This window comes from Camarhynchus parvulus, chromosome 6 (genome assembly GCF_901933205.1).
Source record: "Camarhynchus parvulus chromosome 6, STF_HiC, whole genome shotgun sequence".
Classification (NCBI taxonomy): domain Eukaryota; kingdom Metazoa; phylum Chordata; class Aves; order Passeriformes; family Thraupidae; genus Camarhynchus; species Camarhynchus parvulus.
Window position 1 is genome coordinate 19368124 of NC_044576.1, and position 27999 is coordinate 19396122.

A 27999-nucleotide genomic window follows, 5' to 3' on the forward strand; every position below is an offset into this window, starting at 1 on the left:
AAACTCTCACACAGTATTATTGGAATGAAAATCTACATAAAATCAGCTGAAACTAAGTAGTTTCTTAACTGCTTAGCCCTGTACACAGATTAGGATACCCAGATCCATACAGACATGTACCAGGAGTATGATACCTATTACATCCAAAGGTGCAATTTTACAGATGAAAATATAATAAATTCTTTTAATAAGATTACTTACACTGGTTAACTTCAACCTTCTGCCTGGTTCAATTATGTGTCTATCTTGCAGTACTATGCCTTACTGACCCTGGAAAGAAGACTGTAAGGATAAGACAAGCTATGCTGGGAGAACTTAAATCTTCGTGCCTATAATGTATTATACAGGTTGGATTGAAGGAAGTTTTTTGTTAAATTAATGTTGTCAAGGATCATCATTAAGTCCTTCTCCCACTACCCTTTGTGCGTCCCTTTGATTGCAGCCCAATCTGGCTGCACCTAGGGCTGGCCAAAGGGTGAGACAGGTCCAGGAGACTGACCTCAGTGACCTTTCCCTTCTGCCAGTAGCAGATACAATCACTGTAGCCAGCTCCAGATAGTCCCACATGTCCCTACACTTACAGCTGTCCTCCAAAATCATTCTCCTCCTTCCTGATGTCTCAGCCTTGATCTGTGCTTCCTGCCATGTCACTCTTCTCTCTGTTCCTAACCATTTGACCTGCACTTGTTCCTGCTATTCCTAACCTACATCCTGGAGGCAACACAGCAGGCATGAAATCCTTGTTTCCTGACTCACACCCTTGCCTCAGGCCACACTATCTACATACAGACTGACCAGTCTCCAGTATCTGATTTCCTCTCCTATAGCGCATTGACACATCTCACCACAGACTGTCACCCTAAGACACATTTTGTCTTTTCAGGTCTCAATTTCAGCTTGTTTGGCTTTATCTCTCATTCTATATGGTCTTAACCTTTGGCCACAACATACACAAACACAACCCACCAGCTAAATTATGCTGGTCTTTCTAAATCTATGTACATCAAGCTTGCTAGCACCCATGACTCTGACATGTGGCTATCAGACAACTGCCCCAACTTGAGGGATCCTGGAATTTTCCCAATATTGTAACAATACACTTTGTGCAAAGGATACAAGAAATAGCAACAGGAAAAGCCACAGAGACTTGGGCACCTGTTTGCTGGGCAGTCTTGCACATGGCAAAGTCTGATTACAAAAAAAGGGTAATCACTAAATTCTGTGGGATGAATTAAGCAGGTTTTCTTAAGATCATTGCAGTCTGCCTCCACATTCATGACAAATTACTTTCCTTATGTTCTTGGTCAAAACCTGCTATTGTCAGTCTAACAAGTCCCATCCAGCTTTCTCTAGAAGATGTAGTCCGATTTATATCACAGAGAGTGGCATCAGACTTACCCATTTTAGAAGATTCTAAAGTGAAAAGAACACTGATAAGAAATGTGTTTGCAATCTGTTTCATCTTCAGACACCTCTTTCTAACTGTCCTTCCCTTTTTCTTAGATTACAAACAGAACTAAATTGGGGGGGCGAAGTGTACATGTTTCTTTCAAATGATAATTCTATCAAATGTAAAGTACAAACATTTTCACATACTCTAGTTCCTTCTTTAAGAAAGACACAACTTTTTTCACTTTCTGCATAAAAATGTCAACACCATATGAACTATGACAATGACTGGCCCTTCAAATATGATTCCAGTGGAAGTTCTGGCCCATTCACAACAATGAGCAAATTTCTCTAACAATCAATTTGTAAGAAACAGAGCAGGCTGAGAAGCAGGATTTCCTTTCTACAGGAAAAAAGACCTGGCTTCAATCCAAATCCCATTGAAAGACACATTTAAAATTTTTACTAACCAAAAACTCTGAGTTACATACAGAGATACTAAAACAGTGCAGCCTAAATGTCTTCAGTGTTCATATGTGAAAATTATGTTCTCTGTAGGAACAAAGATGCTGACAAGGATGTGAATGTCACTGAGCAGCTGTGGGAACTCCAGGCATCCGTGGTTCCCGGGAGCCCAGTCTCAGACTATCCCTGTGCTAGCGGGAGTGGAGTGGCAGCCCCTCAGTCGGGAGCCTGAGAGCCATCTGAGAGCAGGGCTTGCAGGAGCTCTGCTCCAGGCCCCAGACATGACTCTCCTACACAGCAGGCCCTACTTGAGCTCCTGAAAACTCTCAGTCTCAGATCCACGTGACTGGGAATTCTGGCTTAGAAGGTCTGGTATGTTTGGAAGCCTTCTGTGGAAATAACAACAGTGGCTGATCTGCCCACAAAACCATCCCAGCCCTGGGGACTCAGAGCATTTAAGGTCCTTAGCTACCAAGCAAAACCTTAGAAAGTATTCCCTGGAGCTGGACTGCTTGTCACTGCAAGGTTCATTGCTCAGGTCACTAAGTAACCCCTGAAGGACTGAACACAAAGAACTGACAAAGTGCTTGGTGCTAGGGGAGACACAAACCCAGGAGGCTACCCCAGTATTAGGGACTTCCTGTTTGCAGGATCCCTATTTCCTGGGCAGGTATTACATAAAAGCCCTAACTAAAGAGAGAATTAACTTTTTGAGAAGTCCTCCTTTTGACTCATGAACACACTTCCCATTAAAGTAACGGGCTCCTCTTTAAACACACTGTGCAAGAGAGTGCTGAACTTTGTCTCCAAAAATTGCAAACATTTTGAAAGTAGTGGAATGCTGTCTAGTCCAGAAAAGGTTCTCCAAACACAAATTCAACAGCCCTAGAGAACTTTTCAAGACTTCATAATATAGATTGGTTCTATTAAAAAAATTTATTTCTGCTTTGGAAGCTTTTTAATAACTGTCTTGAAAATCATGTAAAGTGCTGTAATATTTACTCTTTAGTTGACAGCCAATTTGGAGTTACAGTGCCTGTATTCCCAAGAAGTCATTATATGTGACAGAGCCCCACTTTCATGGAAAGGGCTAAACATCTGCCTGTTGACTGCAGGTATTGAATTACTTCTTTATTTTGCTTTGCTTGCACACACAGCCTTTACTTTATCTATTAAACTCTCTTCAACTGAATTTTTCAATGAATTTTTGCACTGTTACCCTTCTGATTCTCTTCCGATCTCATTCTAGGGGAGTGAGTGGCAGCAAGGTGCTACCTACCAGGGTTAAACAACAGCAGCTATTAAACCAGAACAGGATCAATATATTCCCTTTTCAATGCCTGGAAACAACTACTGAGTGAAGTGTTCCCATGACATTCTGTATCCTGAGATAAATCCTCCATCACATTTGATGACAGAGTTATTGACGTGAATTAAAATTTCTCAGGTTTAGATGAGGTTAGCTTATTGAGGTTAAATCCAGCAAAACAGAGGATGTTGGACAGATGAAAATAACCTTCTTATCAATCTGTACAGAGAGGACAATTTCTCAAAAGATACCCACCCATGAATGATGACCAGAGCTCTGAATTCAGAATACAGTTGGGTTCCTTGCTAATGCAAACGACTTGGTCATATCACCAGGTAACACTCCATATAAATGTTTTAGAGAGCACTCTTATAATTTCTCTGACACAATAGATCATCACAATATAAATGAACAGGAAGCTTCCACATCCAGAAAATTTCAATATCTTAAAGCTGCATCATACATTTTCCTCACCAGAGACCAGCACAGTAAATCATGCCTAGACCACTACAGTAAATCCAGTCTCTACTCTCTACACAGACTATCAGTGGAACTGCAAACTGAGTTCAAAATCTTGAACTTTTTTTTAATGTCTTACATCTTTTGGCTCAGAATCCAACAACATACACCACATAATACTGTCACCATAGATACCCCCAAACTAGTGCAAAGTGTGCTGGTACATGGAGTACACAGAGCACACAAGAGCACTCACTAGCTCAGGCTCCACAAAAAGATGTGGCTGTACCAGCAGCTTGGTGGGCCTCAGCTAACTATTGCTGCTGCTTCAGTTTCAGAACTCAGCTCTGAAGCACATGGCTCAGTTCTTCTAATCCTGATTTCCGAGGTATCACAGACTGTCCATGTTTATTTTTCTAAAGCACTCATCTCCCCAGAATGAATAAAATCAAACAAAATAAAATGGAAAACCCTACCAAAATGGGGTGCTATACTGTACATATCTGTCTCTCATAGACAATGACGGTGCGTGAAGCTTAGTAATGTTGCTCAAGATACTACTGAAATTCATTCACATGCTACAAGTTTACCATCCGTACCTGTTATTCATAGCATATTTTAGTGCTTCGCTCTACCCTTTGATTCAGCTAGAATTAAAACAAGAAAAGGCCACTTCTTGGGATAAAAATACGACACCCATATATGAGCATAAACTATACCATTATTTGTCTGTTAGAAATGAAGTCAGTATCTGTGTTAGTTAAGGAATGGTGCTGTTTTTGCATTTATTTTGCCATATTTCTGTAAAATTTTGGGCAAGCCATAATATCCACATGCATCACTTCTACCATGGTATGACAGAGATATTACATCCTTTTGTTATGGTTTATCAGATGATGACAGATCTCCAAATTCTTGAGTAACTTATGAAATATTCTAGGCATTAATTAAAAATTAATCAATAATGTAAGTACTGTTCTGTATGAAACCATATTTTAAAGCACAGAATTTGTACCAAGAAGGCTTTGTTTAGCTTCCAAAACAGACTAAACTAAATCACATTGAGGATGTTATTACATACGAAGATGATCAGCATGGAAGTTTAGCATGCAACATCCATTTTCCAACAGGCACTTTCCATACAGTCAGTACCCATGTTATTTGAAATGATCCAATACTACAAAGATGATGGACCCAGGAAAAGACCAAATATAAACCAGTAATGAAGCGTACACACTTCACAATACAGTGCTATGTTGACAGCTACTTGTATTATGACAACAATAATAACCAAGTAGAGCATACCCTCCTTTCTCTAGTTCTGAACCAAGTCAGCCCATGAGCAGGAGCACTTGGTAAATGAGAAATACTACACATGGAAACACCCTAAAAACAATGGCTTAGGTATTAAATTTGGATGCAGGCAGAAAAGATTCAAACAAGAAAAAAACCTGCAACGTTTTGTAATATGAGTCTGTTCAGTTTAGTTGTGTTTTTACTTTATTAAACTAAGATAGCTATTCACTATGACACATAACGACTCCAAAGGAAAATATTTGAAAACATAAAATCTTTTTTATCTGTTAACTTCATGGATGGGTATATAAACTACAGAATACTACACAGTATTCATAATTTTGCAACTCATTCTATACTTTAAGTGGACAAAGATGAAAGAAAATCTTCATTACCTTTAAGCATTGTTCTTCCAGCTGATCCTCCGAAGATATTTAAAATACCACTTCTTGCTCCTAATGATGTAGTTGCTTCTAGTAAAGCACCAGTTATGTAGTTAGAGAGTGCAGTCCTCTGTGAAGTGGCACGATATTGACAGTAAGCACCTGTTACACATAGTTTTACACAAAAACTATCTCCTTTGTATATACAGTCTGTAACAGATGTTGGGAGCTTCCTCAGAAGATGAGGAATATATTCAAAAATATCTTCTGCTCCTTCCTCTTCTTCTCTCACTGTACTGAAGATCTGTGGAGAATGCAAAAGCATGGACTGACTGTTAGTTTGCTTGCTTAGGATAACATACTGAATATAAAACAATTCCAAATGACCATGACTTCTTGTGAAGTTCGATGACCTGCAATTTCTACTTATCCAAAACTGGCTTGTTAGGATTTTGGGTCAGGCTCCCAAACAGGATACTTAAGTAAGAAGTCATTCTGACTTTCCATCTATGTTTAAAAGCATTCTAAAGATAACCATTAGACTAAAAAAACCCCACATCAATATACCTCATCAACAAATAAAACACAGAATATGAACAAAACCGTTTATAATACTATTAGATCTGTTGTACTTCCAGAAAACCTTAGAGATATCAGTAGCAGAAAAAACCAGATCAACTCAGGGTTGGCACTTTTTCTTGCTGAGTGGGCGGGGTTTTGCAAACAGAGATGGCTTTAATCACTCTGAACCCTCTTTCAAAATGTTCACATTTATTGCATTACTTCCAGCCTACGTACAGGTCCTCTATCTTATATTGGTTTAGTACTCTTTTTACAATATTTGTGATAACACACTAATGAACTTCAGTCTGTGGCTTAGCAACTAAGTAATGTTTGCTTATTTAAAAGAGTCTAATGATCAAAGCAAGAATCTGGAAGAAATCTCTTCATTTAGTATACAAGGGAGACTTGATTCTTTGCATTCTTGCATGCTGACTTACTGATTAACATTAATAATTTGTTTCAATGATCTGTGCTTCTTAATTACAAAGTGTAAACTAAAAATTAACACAGGGAAAGGTCAGCATAACTGTCACCAGGACAGGTGCTGAGACAATTTTCATGAGGTTGCTCCCCACCAGGCAAAGATGTGCAGAAGAAACAAGCTGATGGCTTCGTGACAGTTTTTTTCAATTAGCGCCTTGTGTCTTGTTGCCATCATTTCCCACATATAAACAAAATGCAGCTATCCATCAACATGGCAGAAACTGCAGCCAGTCCTACAAAGCAAGCACACATGTGCTCAGCCAAATGATAAGAACCTGTTTGCACAGCCTGTGCAAATGTCAGAGGCACCGACACCCTGCCCACGGGACACACATGTGCCCAGCCACGGATCCAGGGAGGGAAGCGGCTCCCAGCACAGGGATCTCACACCCATCCACTTCTGCCCTGAGCTTGGCATTTACCCTGCCAGGTCAGTGAGGAGGGATCCAGCTTCTTGTTCCATGAGGGATCTGACCCTCCACTAACAGAAGAGGTGAACAATGATGTGGTTCCTTCATCCGTGTAAACAAATTGCAGGAAATCAAATACAATCTAATATATTAAGTAGATATTTGTTATCTTAACTTTTATTTTTGTGTAATAACCTCCTTTTGGGGAAATCTAAAATTTTATATTAAAAATATAATAATTCATTAACTAGTAATGTAATTCAATGATCTGAAAAAGAACACTGACATATTTATTAACATAAAAAAAGAAACTTTCACATGTTGACTATGGTTATATATAACTCAATGCCTTTAAAAGATACCTTCTGTGATGCACTACACTACTCATGCACTACACTACAGCATAAAATGTTGTGGCATCTATCTTTTTTCCCCTCTCCCTGCAGATTTTCCAAAATTTGTTTGGTCTGAGGTTTCTAGAAATATTACACCTGCATCTTTATCTTCTTTTCTTTGCTATCTGGCAGTTTCACGGACTTTTAGACTGTCAGTGCAGACACATCATCACCTTAATTCAGAAAGAAAATGTGCTCTTAAAGCATGCCTTACCTGGATGGGATGTGTGTAGATCTTTTATTTAGCTAGCTGTCTGCAAGTACCTTTTCAAAAGGTGTACTGTGAAACAGTAAACCTTTGGACTCTGAGTGTGTTACACACAGCAGACATAATTAGTCTTTTTAGTTTGTTTAAAAAAATATTTAGTTAATGAATATAATTTAACTTCTCAAAACTGCAGTTACCATCCAAAATATTTTTAAAATTGGGTTCTGCAACTTATAAAGGCACATTCTGTTGCCTACACAACTAAAATTTCTTTCAGCTGCCAAAGCAAAGAAACCATTTGTTGACAGAAATAGGCGACAGTGTTTTGCTGGAGAGATTATACATAGAATAATGGTGTTAATCTCTTCTGTGTAAAGTAGACTTTGGGGCACTAGCTGTCTCCAAAGACTTTGCACATCACATAACATTTTCAAATTCTGTTTGTTTTGATGTGTTAAAGTTCTGAGCTTGTTACTTCGGCTGCACACAGATGAGGTTACGAAAAAATGCAGACTTACAATGTGTATACTTGTCAGCCCCTGAAAAGAAGTGAAACAATCAGAATAGCAACAAATCCCTCAAGTAACTGATAGGGAAAACCACCTTTCAGAGAGATTCCCCCAGACAACTGGGAAACTTAATCTTGCCTGGGAGACAAAGAAGTTTATTCCAAGCCAGAGTTTACAGTTCATCCTGGCAGAATCCAGATCCTATTGATCCATGCCACTACCAAAGAATGACTAATGTAATTAAAAATGAATGTGAACCAAAAAGAGTAGGATGCAGCACTAAACTGAAAGCTATCCATCAAGAAACAAAGCCTCACTTTTGCCTTACATATCAAATTAAAGACTGCAAAACCATCTGCAGTCTGATGCTGCCATGTTTCACTTACTGCATATAAAGCAGTAACTCACAAGAAACTCAGGACAGTGTCTGACTCTGAAAGTGTTGCAATGCTAAACATTCTGTAATGAACAAACAACACTTTTAAAATAAGAAACGAGATGAAACAGGAAACTCCATATACTGATACACCAGTATTCAAATAAAAGTATACTACAGCTTCAACAGATTTTTACTTTCTTTTCTTTATTAAGAGATTTTAATGGTAAATAAAAGAAAAATAAAAACTACTTGCAACATACAATATTTCTGATTTCTACTGGAGAAAATTGTCCTCCAACTAAAAAATGAAAATTAGCATTAAAATAAAGATTAAATTCAGACAGAATTCCATCTTCGCAGCTTCACAACCAAGTCCATACTTGGAAAATGCATGGAAACAAAATAGATTATTCACCTCTTAATAATGTATGCAATAAATCATCAAAATTTTACTTCTAAAAGTGCCTCAATTTTGCTTCTAGTAACTTAAAATGGTATCTGCAAGTTAACTTATTGATAACCTTCGGGCAATAAAAGTTTCTTACAGTGACGACAGACATATTTTGCCAAGATATTAAAAATATCTTTAAAAATAACTATAAGAACGAGCAATTTATGCTAGCCTTGAAACTATTCCTTAGTTTTCTCTTGCACTTTTTTTTTCTGTTTAATCATCACGGAATTGCAAATTGCAATGTGTCCTTTTCTCCACAACATTACTACACCTAAACACCGCAGCCACTTACTGCCCAGTTTATGACACATATTCCCCCGGAATGAAGCTGGAGTTCGTGGGTACTGCTGTACTGCAAATATCAGATATAGCAGTTCATAAAAACTAATTGTGAATTCTTACTAAAATTTACATGTATCTCCTACTGTAGTCTTTTTTTGTTTCTCTTTTCATATTTTTTCTGCCTCAAGTATTTAGCTTAGACCTTGGAGGCATGCTATCACTTGTCTAGCTGCTCCTGTGCTTTTGAAACCCAGAAACTGGAATTATGAATCGACTAAAATTTCCCATTTATTGGGCAGCAGAATATGTACAGAAGAATATGTGTACCCAAGAATTTCATTGCAAAGAACAGTCATGAAAAATTATGCTTATTGCTACTACAGTGTAAAAATATGAGACAATAGGGTAATGAGGTTTTAATACTTCACTGCATCTGTCCAAACACTCTCTAAACACATCTATCAAGATATCCTGAATGATCAAGATGAAATACTGAAATGTAGGAGGTGTGTGCATGTGTTCAGTTGGTACAACACATTTCAGTTTGATTTCCTGGCTATTCACCTACAGAGCACTTCTACGATGGAGGGCTGCTGACAGCAGCCTGCCATCATTTGTTGGACGCTTTTAAAGCATTTTTAAATGCCTGTAAGCCATAGAGGTATATTAACAAGTAATAACTCTCAGGAAAGTATGTGTTGAGGATCATTTAAATATCCCCTTTGAAAACACAAAGGTTTTACAGAACATACAAGCCTAAACACAATTAGCAGCAGAGGAAACGCTGCTCTTTTCAAATTTGTTCTGTTCCGAAAAAATTACATTAAAGTGAGGAAATTCTGTGGGTGATTTTTCATTTTGGCCTTGCAGGTTTTTCAGAGAAAACCCTTACTAAAATTGGTCAAATGAAGCTAACAGTGGTCTCTTGGAAGTCATGACCAAGGACCATTCCTATTGCTTTTACATGTATTTATTCTATCATTTAATTCAGATATATATACCATGGAATACAAGCACAGTCTGCTATGCAAAGAAACACCTTTGTCAGAAAGAAACTAATATGCAAGGTGAACTTGGGTGAATGAAGCATTAATGCAGAATTGGTCAATATTTCAGTTTTATATCTTCCAAAATGGTACTCCAGCATAACACTTTGGAGCATATATTAGTAAAAAATGTAAAAATGGGTACTGCTGATAGGTAATTTTCTGAAGTACACTGGATTTTCACAGCTTTATCTCATTCAGGTTATGACCATACCCCCACAGATTAGTTCATGACATTTCAAGATCATTGCTAAAGTACAAAGCTTTAATTCAAGGTCTTTCTAAAATATGAGTGTCTTGTAACAATTTCTGATTATGTATCAATTATAAGAACTGAAATACATTAAACACCAAATGCATTTTTTGTTATCCTTACAATAGTGTATATGTTTGTCTTTCTTCCTACTGTGCACAAGATATTCTCAAGAGGACATGCCAGAGGCCATATCTCAAACAGTTGTGCAGGCTGTTCAAAGCCAAGGGATTTTACTGTGTTTGACAAAGAGGATGCTGAGAACAGCTGAAAGGTCTGCTCTGTCAGGACTATTTCTCAGCTCTGTTCACTGGCAAGTCTTGTTCACTTCAACAATCAAATAGGTGAGGTCTTCAGAAATCCATTCAAGAAATTGGACATTTTGTTAAGTGGCTTTCAGTATTTGGAGTACAAAAGCCAGACATTTGGACTGTTAGAACACTAACTTCTTGGTGGTACTCAGCAGCCTGTAATCAAATAAGAACACACCAGGAGAGCTGATGAAATTTTTGGCTATGTGTCCAACTGAGCTCTGGTATTTACAAGAACAAGTAGGGCAAGGTTTATGATAAAACCTGTGGTCAACTAAATTCCACTCCCAACTTATTACTCCAGATGATGTGGCTGAATGCAATCACTCAACTGTAAGCTTTTCTAAATTGTAGCACCACTGAAATTTGTGAGAGACTCTTGACTGTCCAGCCCAGCAGGAAATGAAACACCATTCCCATTCCACATCCACTGTAACAGCTACTAAGAAGAAAGCTCTAGCCTACCTGAAACCAGGACAACTACCTCTCCCAAGCTTCTCTGATCTGTTGTTTGTCATGACACTCTATTGCAGTTTCTCCCTGCGGCAAACACAAAGACAACTATCTGGCAGTGTTGCAAGCTGGCATCAAACTCACAGATCCTCTCCCAGCATCTCATGATCCAACATTTTTGGCTAACAGGCAACATTCTCAAAGTACGAACAGCCATCCCACATTAAAATAAAATGCAATCAAATAAAGGGTTACATATTATGATGCCTTTCTTCATACTCAACAGCTTTTGGAGATGTATTTGAACATCACCCTTCAGGTGGCTTTGCAAGCCAACAACTGCCCTGCCAAGCAGAACTGACAGCAGATGCAGCAGTGGCACTTGCCACCTGGCCTGCCTGCAGCTTTACTAACAGAAGAACAAGAACTACCACCACCTGAAGGTTTTGCTGAAACACAGCCATTTGGTGCAGGTTTGCATATGCGCTTAAGAAATAGCAGTAAAGGTAACTAATCAGCAAGAAAACTAGAGCCATAAACACATATTCACAGTGAAATATATGCAATTCAGCAAAAACTGAAAATATGGCAGGGAGTAAGAGTATTGTCTATATCTTAACTTGCTCATATCTTGCTTTCTATGTTTTTTCACATGGTGCTGAAATTTAATAACTTGCCTGCTGAGATGCTAGTTTTTGTAATGGAAAAGTTCCTTAAAGTATCCCTAGATTGCTGAAACACTGTACTATATTTTAAAAAATAAGAAAAAAAAAAGAGGATACAGTGTCATGGTATAATCTGAAGTGTACTTCATAACATATAAGGAATGCTATGTTGTCTCCACCTTCTCCTTATAGTAGGAATAATTCTCCCAATTCAAACAGAAGCTGCCCTCCCTGAGGTAGGGCACATACAACTTGCAGAGGAGGTGCATGCATTGGAGCCTGTCCAGTCCCCTTACACACCTGAAGGAAAGAACACATCACAGGAAAGAAATAAAGGGCTTCAGGCATCTCTTCATCATAGGAGTCAATGCTTTTTCCAGCATACTCACATAGCTCTTCTAATGTCCAGTGATGCAGTCACTGTAGGAGACCCAGATATTTTCCTTTTCTGCAAATGATCTTCAGATTCCAGCAATTTAGAAGAAACACTGTGGATACCCTTCCAGCAGCTGTCTTGCCAATATTCTTTTTGCAATGTCTGCTCTCAAAAACCTTTCAACTTTTGTGCTCTCTTTCAAGGATGAGGAAGATGCAGATGGAATGTCAGCACAGAGCTCAAGACAAGAGTATCATGCTGCAGAGCAACAATGCTCACTTACTCAACAGCAAGTTTTGTTGAGTATTCAGTTCTACACAGTAAGTTGTAAATGGGAAATGTGGCCCAGAGCAGCAGAGGACACACAGAAAACAGATGAGCTGACCCTGGGAACATGGAAATCAGTGTCAACGGCAGCTGGAAGGCTGCCAAAAGAGCGATCAAGCACAGATGTGCCCAAACACTAATATTCATTAAGTGATGTTCTGTGAACTTTCTACAGCTTCAATTGCAATTACAGAATGTGCATTACTTCACCAGACAATATTTCTTATGAATTGCATCCTGTTAAGGATGAGATAATTTCAAGAACAGGAACAGAATTTAGTGAGGATCAAACTATCTTGCACAGGCAATAATCCTTAAGTACAGTTCAACATTCTTTAGAAATATTAGCCATCCCTATTCAGTTCTGGTATCTGACAAGTGCCTTAAGTGGAGAATTTTTTTCATGCCTTATCATCAGGAAATGATGACACAGTTTTTAAAACAATTAATTTGAGATTTGGATTTATGAACAGAAATTGTAACAGCAGATCAAAACTTCCAACAAGTCATCATTTTTACTTTTGATAAAAACTTGGTTGCTATTACTTACTTATTTTCCATTTCTGTATTAAATAGCCCTTTCCAAAGGAAAGACGAACTTCACAGATTTAGAAGATGAAAAGCAGTGTGATCTAATTAGGATACAGATTTAAAACAGTACCTCCACCCCGAGAAAGTCCTCCTTTTCATGGCAGGTATTATACTTTAGATTCAAGTAACTACTAAGAAGAATCAACTTAAGATATAAATAAGAGGCTGATAAAAGGCATTAATTGTCATTTGAAAGTTTTTTCATAAACACTTGAAATTTCAAATTGATTACAGAGAAAATGAAAGGATGACGCTGAACACAAAACAGGAGTTCTTCTCATCACTTTTCAGCAATGTGAAACAATGCCCTTGCCAGTGAGAGAAACCTCTGCAATCTTAGCTAGAAAAGGCGAAAAACATCACTTGCAGCTGGGTCAGTTATTTATACCTCTGTTGGTACAAGTGTGTATGTGAAAAAATATATACTTATTATTTTTTTTATTACCAAGTTCACTTGCTAACTTATTTTTTTATCTTTTTATAGTACTTTGCAACTTATAACTTTTAGACGTTTTCTGTTCTACTCTTGTCAATTCTACATGCAGCCAGTATTCTTTTTATTTCCTGAGTGTTTATTTACTTCCTCCAAACTTTCACCAACAATATAATTGATGAACAATTTGCTGCCTTAGTAACTAAATAAATTAAATTACTCTTTTAAATAAACATCTGCGTAATCTCCACCTAATTAATGCACACCTTGGGGTTTTTTAACTGAAAAGCTGATAGTTTTACCAGTCTGACGTGGATCATGTCTTCGAACATCTGATCGTGTGCACTAGAATTTCTTGGGTTATCAGCTTTCAAAATTACCTACTATGTTTTTAACATAAAAGTATAAGTACCACACACATAAGCACTGTTCAAAAATATATTTTAATAATGACTTTTGATATACCTTACTGATGATAAAAAAGCATTCATATAAAACTTCAGAGGTGTGTTATAAAAAGTACTTAAAACAAGAAGATGATTAGCAGGTTGAATTTTTGATTCTGAAGTTTTAATGTAGCTATGTACATTATCTAAAATAGGCTAATTAGGCTTAAAACTCTCAGAAAGAGTGAAATAATTCATTCAAACCATTTAGATGTTAGAATATTAAATGTGTCATGATGAAACAATTTCAATTCAGGACAGATGAATATTTTCATTTTAAATTCCTCCTTTCATCATAGTAGAAACGTCTTTGGTATGTCAAACTGTAAAGGATGCTACTATTACAATGGATCACTGAATCCTCCAAATGTCCCACATCTTTTTTTTTAACCTATTATTCTGTATGTGGAGCAACAGCAAGTCTAGATTTTCTCTAAAAAACAAACAAAACCCCCAGACACGCATCAGATACAGGCAGAAATCTGTATGGGTTTGTACCTTAATATCAACTGTATTCTTGCCATTTGAGGAAAGGCTTCCACAGAACTCACACATTGAAAAATAGCTGCATTCCCACTCATGTGAACTGATTATTTAAACAACTTTGAAAGATGAGCTTAGTTGCATAGTCCTGATCTATAAACTGACAATAAGGTTTAGGAGTAACATACAGTAAAGAAAAAAACATTTAAGAGATCTCCTGTCAACATGATCATCTTAGAATCGAACAGAAAACCTAAAAATTATGGCTGTTGAAGACTATATCTGACCACCCTTACAAGTTTGGCTTCTCATCCTCTTTCTACAATCTCATCTATTTGTCAAAGTTCACTATAGCTGCTTATACCGAACTCTGGCCTTAAAAGTTCTTCAAAAATACTTTGTTAATATGTACACTTATAAGTGATTCAGAAAGCACACAGTCTGTTCCATTCCCATGTCTCTCATATTAAAATTCATAAGATAGCCAGTGGCAAGGGTTAAAGGTCATAGAACTGGCTAATTCTGTTTTTACACAGTGTAATGCTGCATCCCTGTAAGTAGAGAAACTGCTCAGAATTGCTTAAGAAGATCTCAAGCTCAGAGTAAATGTGCCAAAGCTCAGACGCAAAGTACATGTTGATTCTAATTATGCAATCACTATTTTTATTTGTATCAAAAAAGGTTCATAATGGGATTTTATTGTACTTTACATTCTGGACTTACGTTGAAAGGTGGATCTCAGCCCATCTATCAGAAACAGTCTATAGTTCAGATATGTAGACAAAAACCTAAGGACTGAATAAATGTAAAGTGCAATAGAACCTTGCTGCATCCCAAAATACTTTCATTTATAACCAATTTTAACTGATATTACAGTAAAAGATTGGTAGGCAGATTACTACAGCTGTGAAATTTATGCATCCTACCCACGGCATACAGCTAATAAAAGAGCAAGTTTTCCTTAGCACAGGAAATCTAGTTCTCATTTTCTAATTTTATAGACACTGAATCCATGCCTATTTGTTTGCTTGTACTTCAGCTGTTGGGTTCATAGGGTCACATGAATAATTATAAGATTATTTTGGATAGTACATTGGGGCCAGGAAATTCTCAGAGTTTTCATGACTGAATTGTTTGATAGACTTTTAGGTCAGGATACAGAACATGATTTCATGAAACAAAATAACTCTGTTCTATAAAGAGGCATTTTCCACTTTAAGGGTTTTTTTAAAAATTACCCAGAAATAGAAAAGGCAAAATTCCTTGCCCAAAGTCACAAGAGAATATTGATACTTCAAACTTAGCTTTGAAATTACATGTCTAATCATAATTTACTGATAAAAAGTGAGTCTTCATTCATCATTGTTCACAATGAACATTTAATAACAATCCTGCAAAAAGATAAGAATAAAAAAGGGTCATCTTGTAAATTTTTAGAATAAAAATTTCAGCTAAAACTAAGCGATCACAATGATCCATTACGGTACAACGCAGCAATTTCCCTTATGTTGCTTTCTTTGATCAAGAACACAGTACCTTCAACACTATTCATCTTCCCTGGTCATTAGCTGTCAAGGAAGACTGTGCTGCATCTGTAAGTGCAGAAAAGCTATACATGTGAAGACATTGTGAACAACTAGTATACAATGCAGCAACCTAAAAAAATAACTTCCTGTTTTCCTTGTTTCCAGCTCAGCAGGCGTTCACCTGTTGCCTTTAAATAACTGTTCTGCAGAACACCATACATTCAATCTTCACATCATATTTCTATTTTATCAAACGACTTTGATGATAGATACCTAATACACACTAATAGCCGTACTTATAATAAGAAAAGTGTATACTGGAATCAAACTGAATCTATGGCAGTAATTGTCACTGAAAGAGTTTTTAAGTATCATCTGAATCTGCTAAAATGATGCAAGGGTGGTAACATTGTTATTAAGTTAAAATTGATGCTGTCTCCAAAGGGAGCTTTGGAGGCCAAGTCCAAGATCTAAACATGGGGCATTGATTCATTAATTATATTTCCAGTTCAGTTTAACTTGACTGAAAATCACAAAATAGATAATCTAAATTTTGCAATTTTCGAAAGTTCTAATTCCTTCATCACATTTAACACGTTTTTTAAGGTAAATATGCTTGTTTTAAGAGAATGAGTATGAGTGATAAAGTAGAGTGACGGAACAAGGGAGAAGTAATAAGAGCACGGTAGTTCAGTATTTAAATTACACTTTTTAATTGTTGATGAAGTTAAGTTTCTGCAGGATCAGAGTATATGTTCTCCTTTCTTTTCCCATTGGAGTGGAATGTCACTGGAGGCTTGATTTTCAGATTTAAGGCATCTGGCTTAAGACCAGATGAACAAAAATATTTTAAACTAACTTTCCTTATTCTCTGGGGATTGTTACAGACCCAGGGACTAGAGTTTAGTCATCCATGAGATTTATTTTGCTTTAGCATTAGCTTCAACTAAACTTTGTATATACAACAGCTTCCTTACCAAAATTCATAGCCACTCTGCTCAGTGTAATCATTTTTATAAATTGCGATTATATTACACTGAACTACATGTATAAGTGACCTGTATGTATGCTTAGCCCCACAAAATGAAGGATAAAACCTAGATTCCTATTACAAGCTTCTCTTTCATACTATCACACCAGTTCTGAAAACATTTTGACTTATTTATCTGTAAGTACATGTGCCAAATTTAGGATTCTTTAAACTTCAAAAGCTTCACCTTAATGAGAAATAGTGCTTTTTAACAGCTTTGGGAGAGCTGAGTACAGATTTGTTTTGAATTAACTGCAGCAAGTTTTCATGTACATAACAAACTATTCACGTACTTGAGGGAAGAAAATTTGTAGTGGATGTTTCAGTTAACTATTAAGCAAAAATGGTTGTTTGCTCTTGTTTTAAATAATTATCATAGAAAGACGAAAAAACGCTGAAAGCATTGTATGTTTCCATGAAACTTTAGCAGTAGCTTAACATTTTACTCAAGTCCCAAATACTTTCAATTTGACAAGTACATTCTTAAGATCTTTAGAGGGCAGTTTTGTCACAGCATCATCATTCTGAGAATAAGCAGGAAGACTTGTTCAAACAGTGCTACGATAAAAACTTATGGTGACATCAGGGACAAAAAAACCCAGAAAACCAGTACTTTATAAAGATTAGATAGATCTAATGGATCTTTACTGTAGAATAGAATAAACAAGCAGAAATAATTTCCAGGCTCCTATCTTCTCAGAACCACATCAAGGACAATTTATTCCATAGAGGGAAAAGTTTACATATGCTTTTTATAACAAAAATCTCATCAAATGCCAAATCTACATTAAATATATAAACCTACTGCAATACTGGCACTGCAAAGGGCAACTGCATGGTGCAAAAAAGTAATTTCCATCTGTACTTCTAAAACCTATTTTCAAACTCAATCTTTATATTCCATAAGTTACTCTACAAACTGTACTAATGCATTCTTCTGTAATGAAATCTGCTTATGAAGATGTAAAGACCACATGAAAACAAATTGATGCAATGATGGAGGTCTAGCTACTTAGGAAAATGTAAGATATAAAGCTTGGGCGCTGGTTTGGTTTTATTCAAATGACTTATACATAAAAGGCACTGGCTGAGAGTCGTGTCCCCTCTCTAAATTAACAGAGAGGTAAGAACGAATAAAGATGGCAACAAATACAATTCCATAAACAAAAAATGGGTTTGCTAACTGCTCCTTCAATATGTGCTTGACACGTGTGACTGTAATTCAACATTTTGTCTAGTCATTCTTTTTATTAATCTTCAGACTGGCTGACTCTATATTTTATTCATTTACAGGACATTAGTGCCCTGGACTTACTAATAGATCAGCAAAACCCCATATTCACATGCTACTTAGCAAGATGGTCATCTAGCAAAATGTCCTATCTGTATAACCCACAATTCACCTTTTTTATCACTGTGTACACACTTTAAAACAGGAACTTTTATCTTCCTATGCATTTATCTGCTTCTTGGAGAGTAGGTGCCACAACCTAATGCTGCCAAACACTATCATAGTATATATGACTTAACATATTTTTAATGTATCAACCTTTAGTTCTCCTTTGTGTTATGATTTTGTAGCAGCACCAAAAAAATTAATATTTGGACCTGTTACTAAAAACCTCAAAGCTCTGTCATAATGTTCCCAGGTCATTTGATTTGAACATAATAAAGCTAACCAAACTACAAGGTATCAGAAAGGTTAAACTCCTACTATTTAAGTGAAAGTAAGAAAAGTTGTCACAGAGATACAAAGTTTGTGTTCATTAAGTGTAACCATCACAACTTATTCTTACTAATCATGAGAGCTCATGTACGAAAAAAACCAGTATTGTGTTATTTTTCACAAGCAGGTACTTGGATCCTTCATCAACCAACCTACACAATAAATTGCTTGTCAAGTCAAAAGCACTGTTCAGTTTAAATTCCTGAAACATATTGCTTTACTGGAAGACTAGTCCAGTACATTTAAACATTAGACAATTTCCAAGTTTTTTAGACTATTTAAAAGTACAGCATATGTTTGAGGAAAATGAAACAATTCTCTATCATCACTAGTGGGTAGTGTAATTTTAGCTTCACATGCACATGAAGGGAAAATAAGACAAAATCATATTTTTAGCATTTATAAAAATATACATAATAATCAAATGTCATCCTGATTGCATTTCTACTGAACAGTTTTGTATTGATTACACTGGGTGAAGCAATAGCTACAGAATTTCTTTCCGTTTATATTTTACTGCATATTCAAAAAAACAAGTCATACATACTTTGCCTACGATTTCAATATTCTTTACTAAAAAATATCAAGTGTTTTCTATAAATCCTTGCTGTACATGCAATATTTCTTCATCAAGTCACAGTAAGAATCCGAAATTCATTGGGGGGTTTAATCTCAACTTCATTAATGGCATCTAAATATTTTATCAAAACAATAAAGTAAGAAAAATAAATGTCTGTAATTAATATTTACCTTATTTATAGAGTTAGAACCCAATACTAAGCAAAAAAGTAGACTTCATAACTTTATGTGCTAAAATTCTGTAAGTGGCTTTACAATCAATTAAACACAATAAGCTAGTAAACATTCACATTCAGTATCACTATTTAAAATAAAAAGGAAACAATACAGACTTTTCAAAATTACTAATTGTTTACAACAACAGGATAAGTACTGACTGAAAAGAAAGTTGTTCAAGAAAGAAATATCTTGCTTAATAAAGCAAGAATATATTTTTCTCGAGCACTACATTCTTTCTGACGAAGGAAAGCTTTCCTATTATCCCTGGAGCAAGAAAAACTTTTTAACAGTTTATATTACATGAACCATACCTTTTCCCTTGTGTTTCACCATATCCATATCATATCATCTGGCAGGAAAAAATGACAAAACTTACAGAAATTGAAACAAGCCAACACAAGCAGAAAGTGCAGGTTGGCTTTCAGCAACCCACGATGACAGCCTGTTCCCGTCTACAGAGACTGCCTGAGAGCCTGCAGAGAAAAGAACTGTGCTGCCAAATCTTAATCCCGTGGCTGCACTGCACATGGGGCTGCCTCACCTCTGCAGCTCCTACAAGTCTACTTCCCAATCGTCTGTGGAAATTTGTTCCTTGTAAAAACTCCATAAGCATTTCAAAGTGATCACAGACACACAGATAATAAAATCTGATACATTTAATGTTTAATTTTGCAGGCCTACTGGAGTTTGTGTTTACATTACTGCAAATGAAATGATGCAATGCTAAATTTATCTGAAAGTACCACCTTGTGCTTGGTATTGCATGAATTTACAGAAAAAATTAATTTAAAATGCCAGTCAGGAAGCAATTTCTAAAACATATTTATAAATACAGAAAATAAGGTCATTGGCATGATGTAAACTCACTGTAAGTAAAAGTAAAATGATTCTTCCCACATTAGATTTCTCACCTCTAAGCTACTAATACAATTATACTACTGCAGAAAATGTACAGATTAATAGGAAAAAACTTTGAGAAAAATTATATAAACAGAAGAGGATTATTTCTAATTACAGTCCTCTAGAACCAGTTCCCAAGCACACGGCTGAGGCTGCCACACACTGCTCTGCTCTCATGCTGTCCTTCCTGCTGACCCACCATATTTCTTCACAAGGGGGCACAATTTATAAAGGAAAGGCCTGGTGCACAAGTCATTTTTGCAAGCCTAAAAAATTCCAAGGACAGCTGTATTCTACTTTAAGAGAGTCCCAGAGGAACACAATGTAGATGAAGGAGAATTTTTGCTAGTGCAGGAACTGAAATAAGCAGCTTTACAAATCCTTGTTTTTGTTAATTAAAGATACACAATGGAGCCAACGTGAAAGCACACCGGCTATTTTGTGGCTTTCCTCAGAAAGGGTCCTTAAAGTGGGTCACACTTCAAATAAACATGAATAATTCCATATCTGGTAACCTGGGTAACTTTATCTCAGAAGCAGGCCTTGTTACTATTTAGTTATCCCTCAAATACTGCTCTTCAGTAACTTGATCTCTGAACAAACACTGATTGAAAAAAGATTATAGGTGAGAATAACAATGCAAGGGAGAAAAAAAGGAAATATGTGATAAAGGTAATGATGACAAAGGTAAAAGTAGGAAAACCACTGACTAGCAAGAGTTTTGAAGAACCACTGAGTAGCAGAAAGTGTGACATAAATGTGAGAGTTGCATATCTTCTGAATCCTTTTTAAATAACATGACACACCACTTATTGTCTTTGAGATACCTTTCTTTACAGTTATGGTAACACACAGAAGAAAAACTCTTAAAAGATATGGACAGTTGCATGCTAGGATGGTGGGAAAGTAAAAAGCATGTAAAATGTCCAACTATTAGTAAAACATGATAGCTTCATTCAGTATTCTCTTACAATAATTACCAGACAGCAATAAGTACATAAAGAACGCACATGGCAGAGAGCATTATGTTCAAACAAAACAGATATAATAATTTCTGAAAAAAAAAACCCTATAGCAAATGTTTTAATATTATTGTATTCATCAGGACTATCAATTATAAATATATGATCATCTAGGCAAGTAATGCAAAAATAGCAGGAAGTAGCTTAAGGCTATACAAAAAAATTTATAAAATTTCTTAACACCTTGTCATTAAACACCCCAAAGATCAATACATTAGAACCATTTTAAGTATTTAGGCTCTGGCATTACAATGCAGTTTTCTCACTCTTTCAAAACTGAAGCAAGAAAAATTTCACATGCATGCTTTTGTTGAATAAGACTTCCTAGAATTCATAAAATAAACTTTTCTACAGAATCTTTTATTTCTCTAAAAATAATGAAATATCATGCAACAACTACATGTGAAGGACTTTTCTTTAGAAAAAAATAATTTGTTTAACTCTAATAACTGATCCTCTGGTATTGCTTTGATATTTTAACATGTGCTTTAGTATCCAACCTCCGTAATATCGATTTCTGGTTTATTTTCTCAAGTGCTAGAAGCTGGAAGAAATATTTTAGTGGTTATATTTAGTGAAAACATACTTTTGATTGACAAGGCATGATGACTTTACGATCTTCTAAAATTTGGTTCACTGTTCCCATACAGATTTGTGTCTAGAAGACACCCCCTTGGAATTCCCAAGCATGAAAAGAACAGCGCAAACACCTCTTCCATATATACCAATTTCAGTATATCTTTTGGAGTCAGAAATGGATCAATTACTTTTGAGCAAAAGGGCAACAGTAAAACAACAAAGGAAGGAGAGCTCATATGGGTAATGAGTGAGAGGAATAGCTGTAGTCTCTTCTTGCCTATTTTGTGCAAAATAATGAGTGTTTCTACACAGAACGACAACATAGGAGGTACACACACAGCCTTCTGCTTTCTTGCTCATCATTAACCCTTGTTGAAATGCATTTGTCAAAATCTAGAGTCTTTGATAGAGACATATCATATAAATATTTTAAGATACCTCTCCTACAGAAAATATGTTGTACAGACTTCTAACCATGCTGAGGTTTGCAACACAGATTAGCTCCTCAAAGAAATTCCCTACCATTATTATACATGTTTTGAAACTACAAGTCACAAAACCCAGCTATGGTCCTTTAGCAGCCTGCCAATGTAATACTGGAAACAGAGAGAAATATCATCAGATGTTCTACCTGCTAATATTTTAAATAATGGCCATCTCAGATGACAATCCTGTTCCTTCATTTCAACAAAACCACTTTCTGTATAATAGGTGGCCCTACTTTTACTGGGAGATTATCACTGAAAAGATGCTCATCTTTACTATATTCATTCCAGTCTTAGTGTCAGCTTCTACTTCCACTGTAAAGTAGGGGAACAATTATTGTTCTGAATGAAAAAAACTTAATATAATAAATAAATATGATAAAGTTCAGACAAAGAGTTGTAATTGATTTTCTTAATTACAAGGACATTTATTCCAAGATAAAAGTGAAGTTTGCTGCAAGGCACCTATAGGCATTTAGCTCATAATGAACTGACATTTTCAAGTATATGGATGTTTTAAAGGAGACATTAATGATTTCTTAGCAAAATGGTTTTGAAAGAAGGTAACTGGAAAAAAAAAATTTACAATGGATTTAGCTAAGCAGCTCTAGAATCTGTAGCTTTACCTATATGTACTGTGTGCTGCTTATGTTCATACTCTTTTATAGCTACTACTCCACAAAAGCTGCAGAAATGTTCTTTGACAATTTAGAAAAAATCACCTGAAAAAAAGATGTAATTTGAACTGAAAATTCCTAACTTTTGCTGTCCATAATAAAATCTTCATTCTAAGTGCCTACAACCACATCATTACCCAAAGTGTGAACCCTGATACCATTTAGTACAGAAACTGCTTTCTTCTTGTAAGCTTCTTTAATGTGCAGCATGATCCACTATGCAAAGAAATACTTCAAGACAGCCAATCCGTTTTTGGCAGTCCCAACAAAACAACAATCTAACAGATTTATTCAAATACAATTTAAGTGCACTTCTGGCAAATAAACATTGAAATTCTCTCCTTCTTTTGGGGACTTAGGGTTTGTGTAGAAAAACACAATGCTATCTAAATTCCATGTATAGTCTGGTAATGTTGTCTATCAGTTGAATTTAAGATCATCATGTCCCTTTGGTCTGGAGCATATTATCTTCTACACAACTAGGCTTGTCAATCTAACTAGAATGACAGCACTCTGAACCGTGTCCCTGCACATACATACACACACAAAAAAAAAAAAAAAAAAAGGAAGACACAGGAGGCAGTTCACAAGTCTACATTCATTTAAGCTGCCAGTATGAGCTGTTTCTAAGCTCTCCAGGAACTCCAGTATCATCTGAAGGACATGAGGTATTGACATGACTAACACAGTCAGGAGTCAGGCACCAGTAAGACATCCTTGCTCTCTTCATCTTAGCACGTTTAGCAAGAAAACCAAATGCTTTTCCAGTCAAACACACTTTTCATGTATTTTTCAGTCTCAGAACATATGGACCTAATAGCATTTACGAGAGGTTCCATTCATCTGTGGAATCCAACAGATGAACAACATTGTTCCCTCCAAGCCACATCAACAGCTTTTTGGGGTTTGTTGTTCTTTAGGTCCAAGGAAGAAAAGCAATGTTTTCTCAACAATGTGAAGGAATTTTAGGTAAACAAACCACTACAAATGCCTGAGGGATGAGAGTTAGAGTTTATTGTGCCAGCACAAGTCATAAATGGTGTGACATGTTTTCAGAGAAGGTGACATTATCCCCAGCTGTGGAATTTTCTTGAGGAAAAGGTGAACGTGCTCTATTACTCAACTTTGTTTTCCTTCCAAAGAGAACAATCCATCTCTGCAAAAGACTGATTATTTGACCTCTTAATTAAGAGCAGTCAATTCTAATATAGCTTTAATTTCACAGTGACCTTCTTTGACATTGCAAAGAGCAGAAACTTTGTGCTATGGAACAGAAGCAAACTCCGTATTTCTTACAAATTCTTAAATCCATAACTCATTAGCTTTCTGCTTCTCTGTCTGAATGGAACTATAGAGAGTGCATATCTGCAAGGAATTTTACTACAGTATACACCCTAGGAAAGAAAAAAAAAGAAGACAACAGCCAACATATTCCCTTTGGTCTGCTTGCCAAGTCTGTCCCATAGCTGGAAACCCCAGATGCAGAATTCTGGTGTTACAAGTTCTCCCACATACCTTTCATAAATTTATCTGTGTAGGTTTCTCCCAAAGGGCTTTAGTTCTTCAAACAGTTTGGAACCTGTGTCCATACCAAGACATTCATTTGCAATACATTAAACACCCCCGTCCTTTCACTGAGAAAGTGTGAGCTGCATTTTGAGCTCCAGTAAATTATACTTTTCATCACAAATATTCTGTATGATTTGATCCAAACCATCCCTGGAAAGCTTGTCCTCGGTGAAAGGAGAAAAACATTCCCATGAAAAATTATTTCCTCCTAGAACATACATGGGAACTCTCCAGCACACAAAATTACAGTAAAGAAAGACGAAATGCAAAAATGCAGGAGACCATTTTAGCAGATTTTTAAAAAAAAGACTGAAGTCTAACTTGCACTTTTTAAAGTCTGCCAAAGACAAGCTGGAAAATCTGCATTGTCCATCACTAAAGACCTTAACATTTTCCTTGCTGTATAATTCCTAATTTCTGAAGTTTTATTGAAAAGTTTTACAAGTACTGGGTGGGTGAATATTTTCATTCACTTTCCAAAACACCCAGGAGAAAAACAAACTATACCCCAAAATCAGTACATAAGACTACCATAGATTTACAAATACAGAACCCATGAAAAAAATGAGTATGCAAATAGCATTTTCAAAGTGAAAACAGAGAAAGAATCAGAAGGAAAATCTGTAATGTCTAACTTCAGCATCTTGCTCTCTGCTGAACAACTCTCCCTCAACTGCCACGAATACAACAAGGTTGGACAAACCTTTTTCTCCTCCTCGAGCTTTCCAAAGGATTCCATACCTCTTTCAATCAGCTGGGTCAAGATAAACTGGTGTATAAATCAGTCACTCTCAGACTGAATCAGTCACTCTTTTGTGCATGATCTCAGATTTTTCAGAAGAGATATATATGTTGACCCTGTTACCTTAATTACGTGTAAAACTAAGAGTTAACGCTGCCAAAACTTTATACACACTATACAGGAAACTATACACACTACCAGGAAACCTTTACTCCCTCTTTTCTTCTGAATAAACATATAAAAGAAATTATACAGCCAACTTTCTTCATAAGAGGTCTGAGAATAAATGTAATACAAAAAAATTACAAAAATTATTAGAATTCTTTTCTAAAATAGTATCTATAAAACTCAGATGTTCATAAGTTTCTGGCACTGTATTCTTTTTGTATCTTATATTTGTATTTATACTTTGAAGATTTTAATTCTATTATGAAAAGGTTGCCCAGAAGAATAACTGCCTACTGAACAGACACAGATATTAACTAACAACAGAAATTTCTTTCATGCAATATTTTTAACCTATCCAGGAGTACTCTCCAAAAGCGCATGTAAGGAATCGGTGGCAAAGTCATAGTATTCTTAAATATAAATAATAACTTTCTATTAGTCTAATTTGTATTCTTATGAGCTAAATATTTTTTAGAAATCTGCTATTATTTTTGAACTTCAAAAGTGGAGCCACTCAGATAATTTTTTTGGCTGGATCAGAAAATACAGCTACACTCTGTTTAATAATTAAGATTTTCATCTGATTCCACCTACTGGTAGGAAAATTGTTTTCTATAGCCTTGATAGTGACATAAACTAGAAAAAAGCTTTGCCCACAATGTTATTCAAGTAATAGAGAGTAAAAGGGACAATTGTTTTTTTAAACAAGGAATCTAAATCTAAAAGGTCCTAGTAAAGAGTTGACGGAGTGACATTCCACTTTTTTTAAAATTCACAGGCTGTATTGAGGCTTAACTAACTTTAAAGCCTAAACTTGTTTGAAATAAATAGCATTGAAGACTGACAAAAAAATCATTTTAAATTGTTCTTTTATACAATCTATCCTACTTAGTGTTTGTAATGTTTTTTACATGAAAAAATGTTTCTTTTTGTCATTTTGCCAAGAGCAACGTTTTACTAGACACCGATTTTTAAATGTTTTTAAATACATGTATGAATACAAAGGACATTTTAATCAACAACACAAAGCAAACAGAATAGATCTTTTATATTAAGATAATCTGCTCAAAATAAAACTTCTTTTTGTTTATATTCATATAAACTTAAGTGTCATGGCATAAGACTATCCAAGAGAAAATATCATCTCTGTTCAAGCCATATAAGCACAAAAAGCCAGGAAGGCTGGCTCCATGATGGGCAAATTCACCTCAGGAAAAGATTATTTTGTCTGGTTTGTAGAAGAAATTCAGCAAAACACTAAAACCAAACCTTAACCATTTTCTGAGGATTCTCAAACTGGTAAGGTGATGGATGCCAGAAAACTAAGGTTTGATATATACAGAGACCTAATTGTCCTAAATAAAACATGGGATCTAGGCCAACTGACCTACGTGACATCACAAAGCCTGTGAGAAGACCTGACCCTTCTACTTGGTCCCACAGGATGGAAGCAGACCAGTCTCTCTAACTGCACTCTTCAGTTGGAAGAGTGGAGGAAGGCTTCACCACAAATTGCCTAAAGGAATCCTTGAATACCCTTTAAATATCATAAAAACACTCTTCCCAACAATCATTAGGAAAATATACCTATATATGTGCACTTTTTTTTTTTTAATGACCTCTTTTTGGGCTCCTCCTTTGGTTGACCATCATTTAACCAGGATGGGAAGAACACCTTTTTTTTTTTTTTAAATATGATAGAACTCATTCAGAATTTCAGGGGGAGAAAACAGCAGCATGTGGAAAATGCTTACAAGTTTATGGGAAAGGATTTTTTCAAAGCAAGTTTCGACATCAGTGTTTGTTGAACCGTTTGAAGTGCTGTGGCCTTTCTGAGGGTAAATAATCATACAAAACATTTTAGACACAAAAAGACTCATAGAATGAACCAGAGAATTTACTCCCAATATAGCATACATATGTTTCTGCAAGAGTGCAGATCATGTGAAGTATAAGCCCGTCAACATTTTAGCCGTGTTCTACTGAGTATGTTCCTGACCACTGAAATAGTTAAAAGGGGAGTAAGACTGTAAATGCTCTTTCTTCACTAAATATTCAACACAAAAAAGTGCCAAAGCAGCTTAGTTCAGAAAGAAGCCCGTATAATACCACAGTGCAAATAACATTTCCACTCTAATTTTTGCAAATAAGCTGAACACTTGTTCTACTGTATTTTTAAACGTTATTTATCTTTGAATATTGAGAAATAATTCAGTTACAAGAAGCACAAAAACTCCATGAACTTTGGAGTCACATATAGTTAGCCTGTTGAGTCTACTCGAAGCAAGTTTACTGTCAAGAAGAATCTTTTAAAATATTTCTAAAGTAGTCAGTTACTTCCAGTAATAAAACACACCATGAATGCTTCCATGTACAATTCTACCCCCCTCTTGTGCACCATGACTGAA

General features: G+C 35.9%; 1 protein-coding gene across 3 annotated transcripts in view; it reads right to left on the minus strand.

The window, feature by feature from the left end:
• PLCE1 (phospholipase C epsilon 1) overlaps positions 1 to 27999 on the minus strand; it is a 138564-nt gene that overhangs the window by 70387 nt on the left and 40178 nt on the right. For all 3 annotated transcript variants that reach the window (XM_030951591.1, XM_030951589.1, XM_030951590.1), the window contains one exon: positions 5314 to 5605. In XM_030951591.1, coding sequence (XP_030807451.1) covers positions 5314 to 5605 — 292 coding nt within the window. The remainder of the gene's footprint in view (positions 1 to 5313; positions 5606 to 27999) is intronic.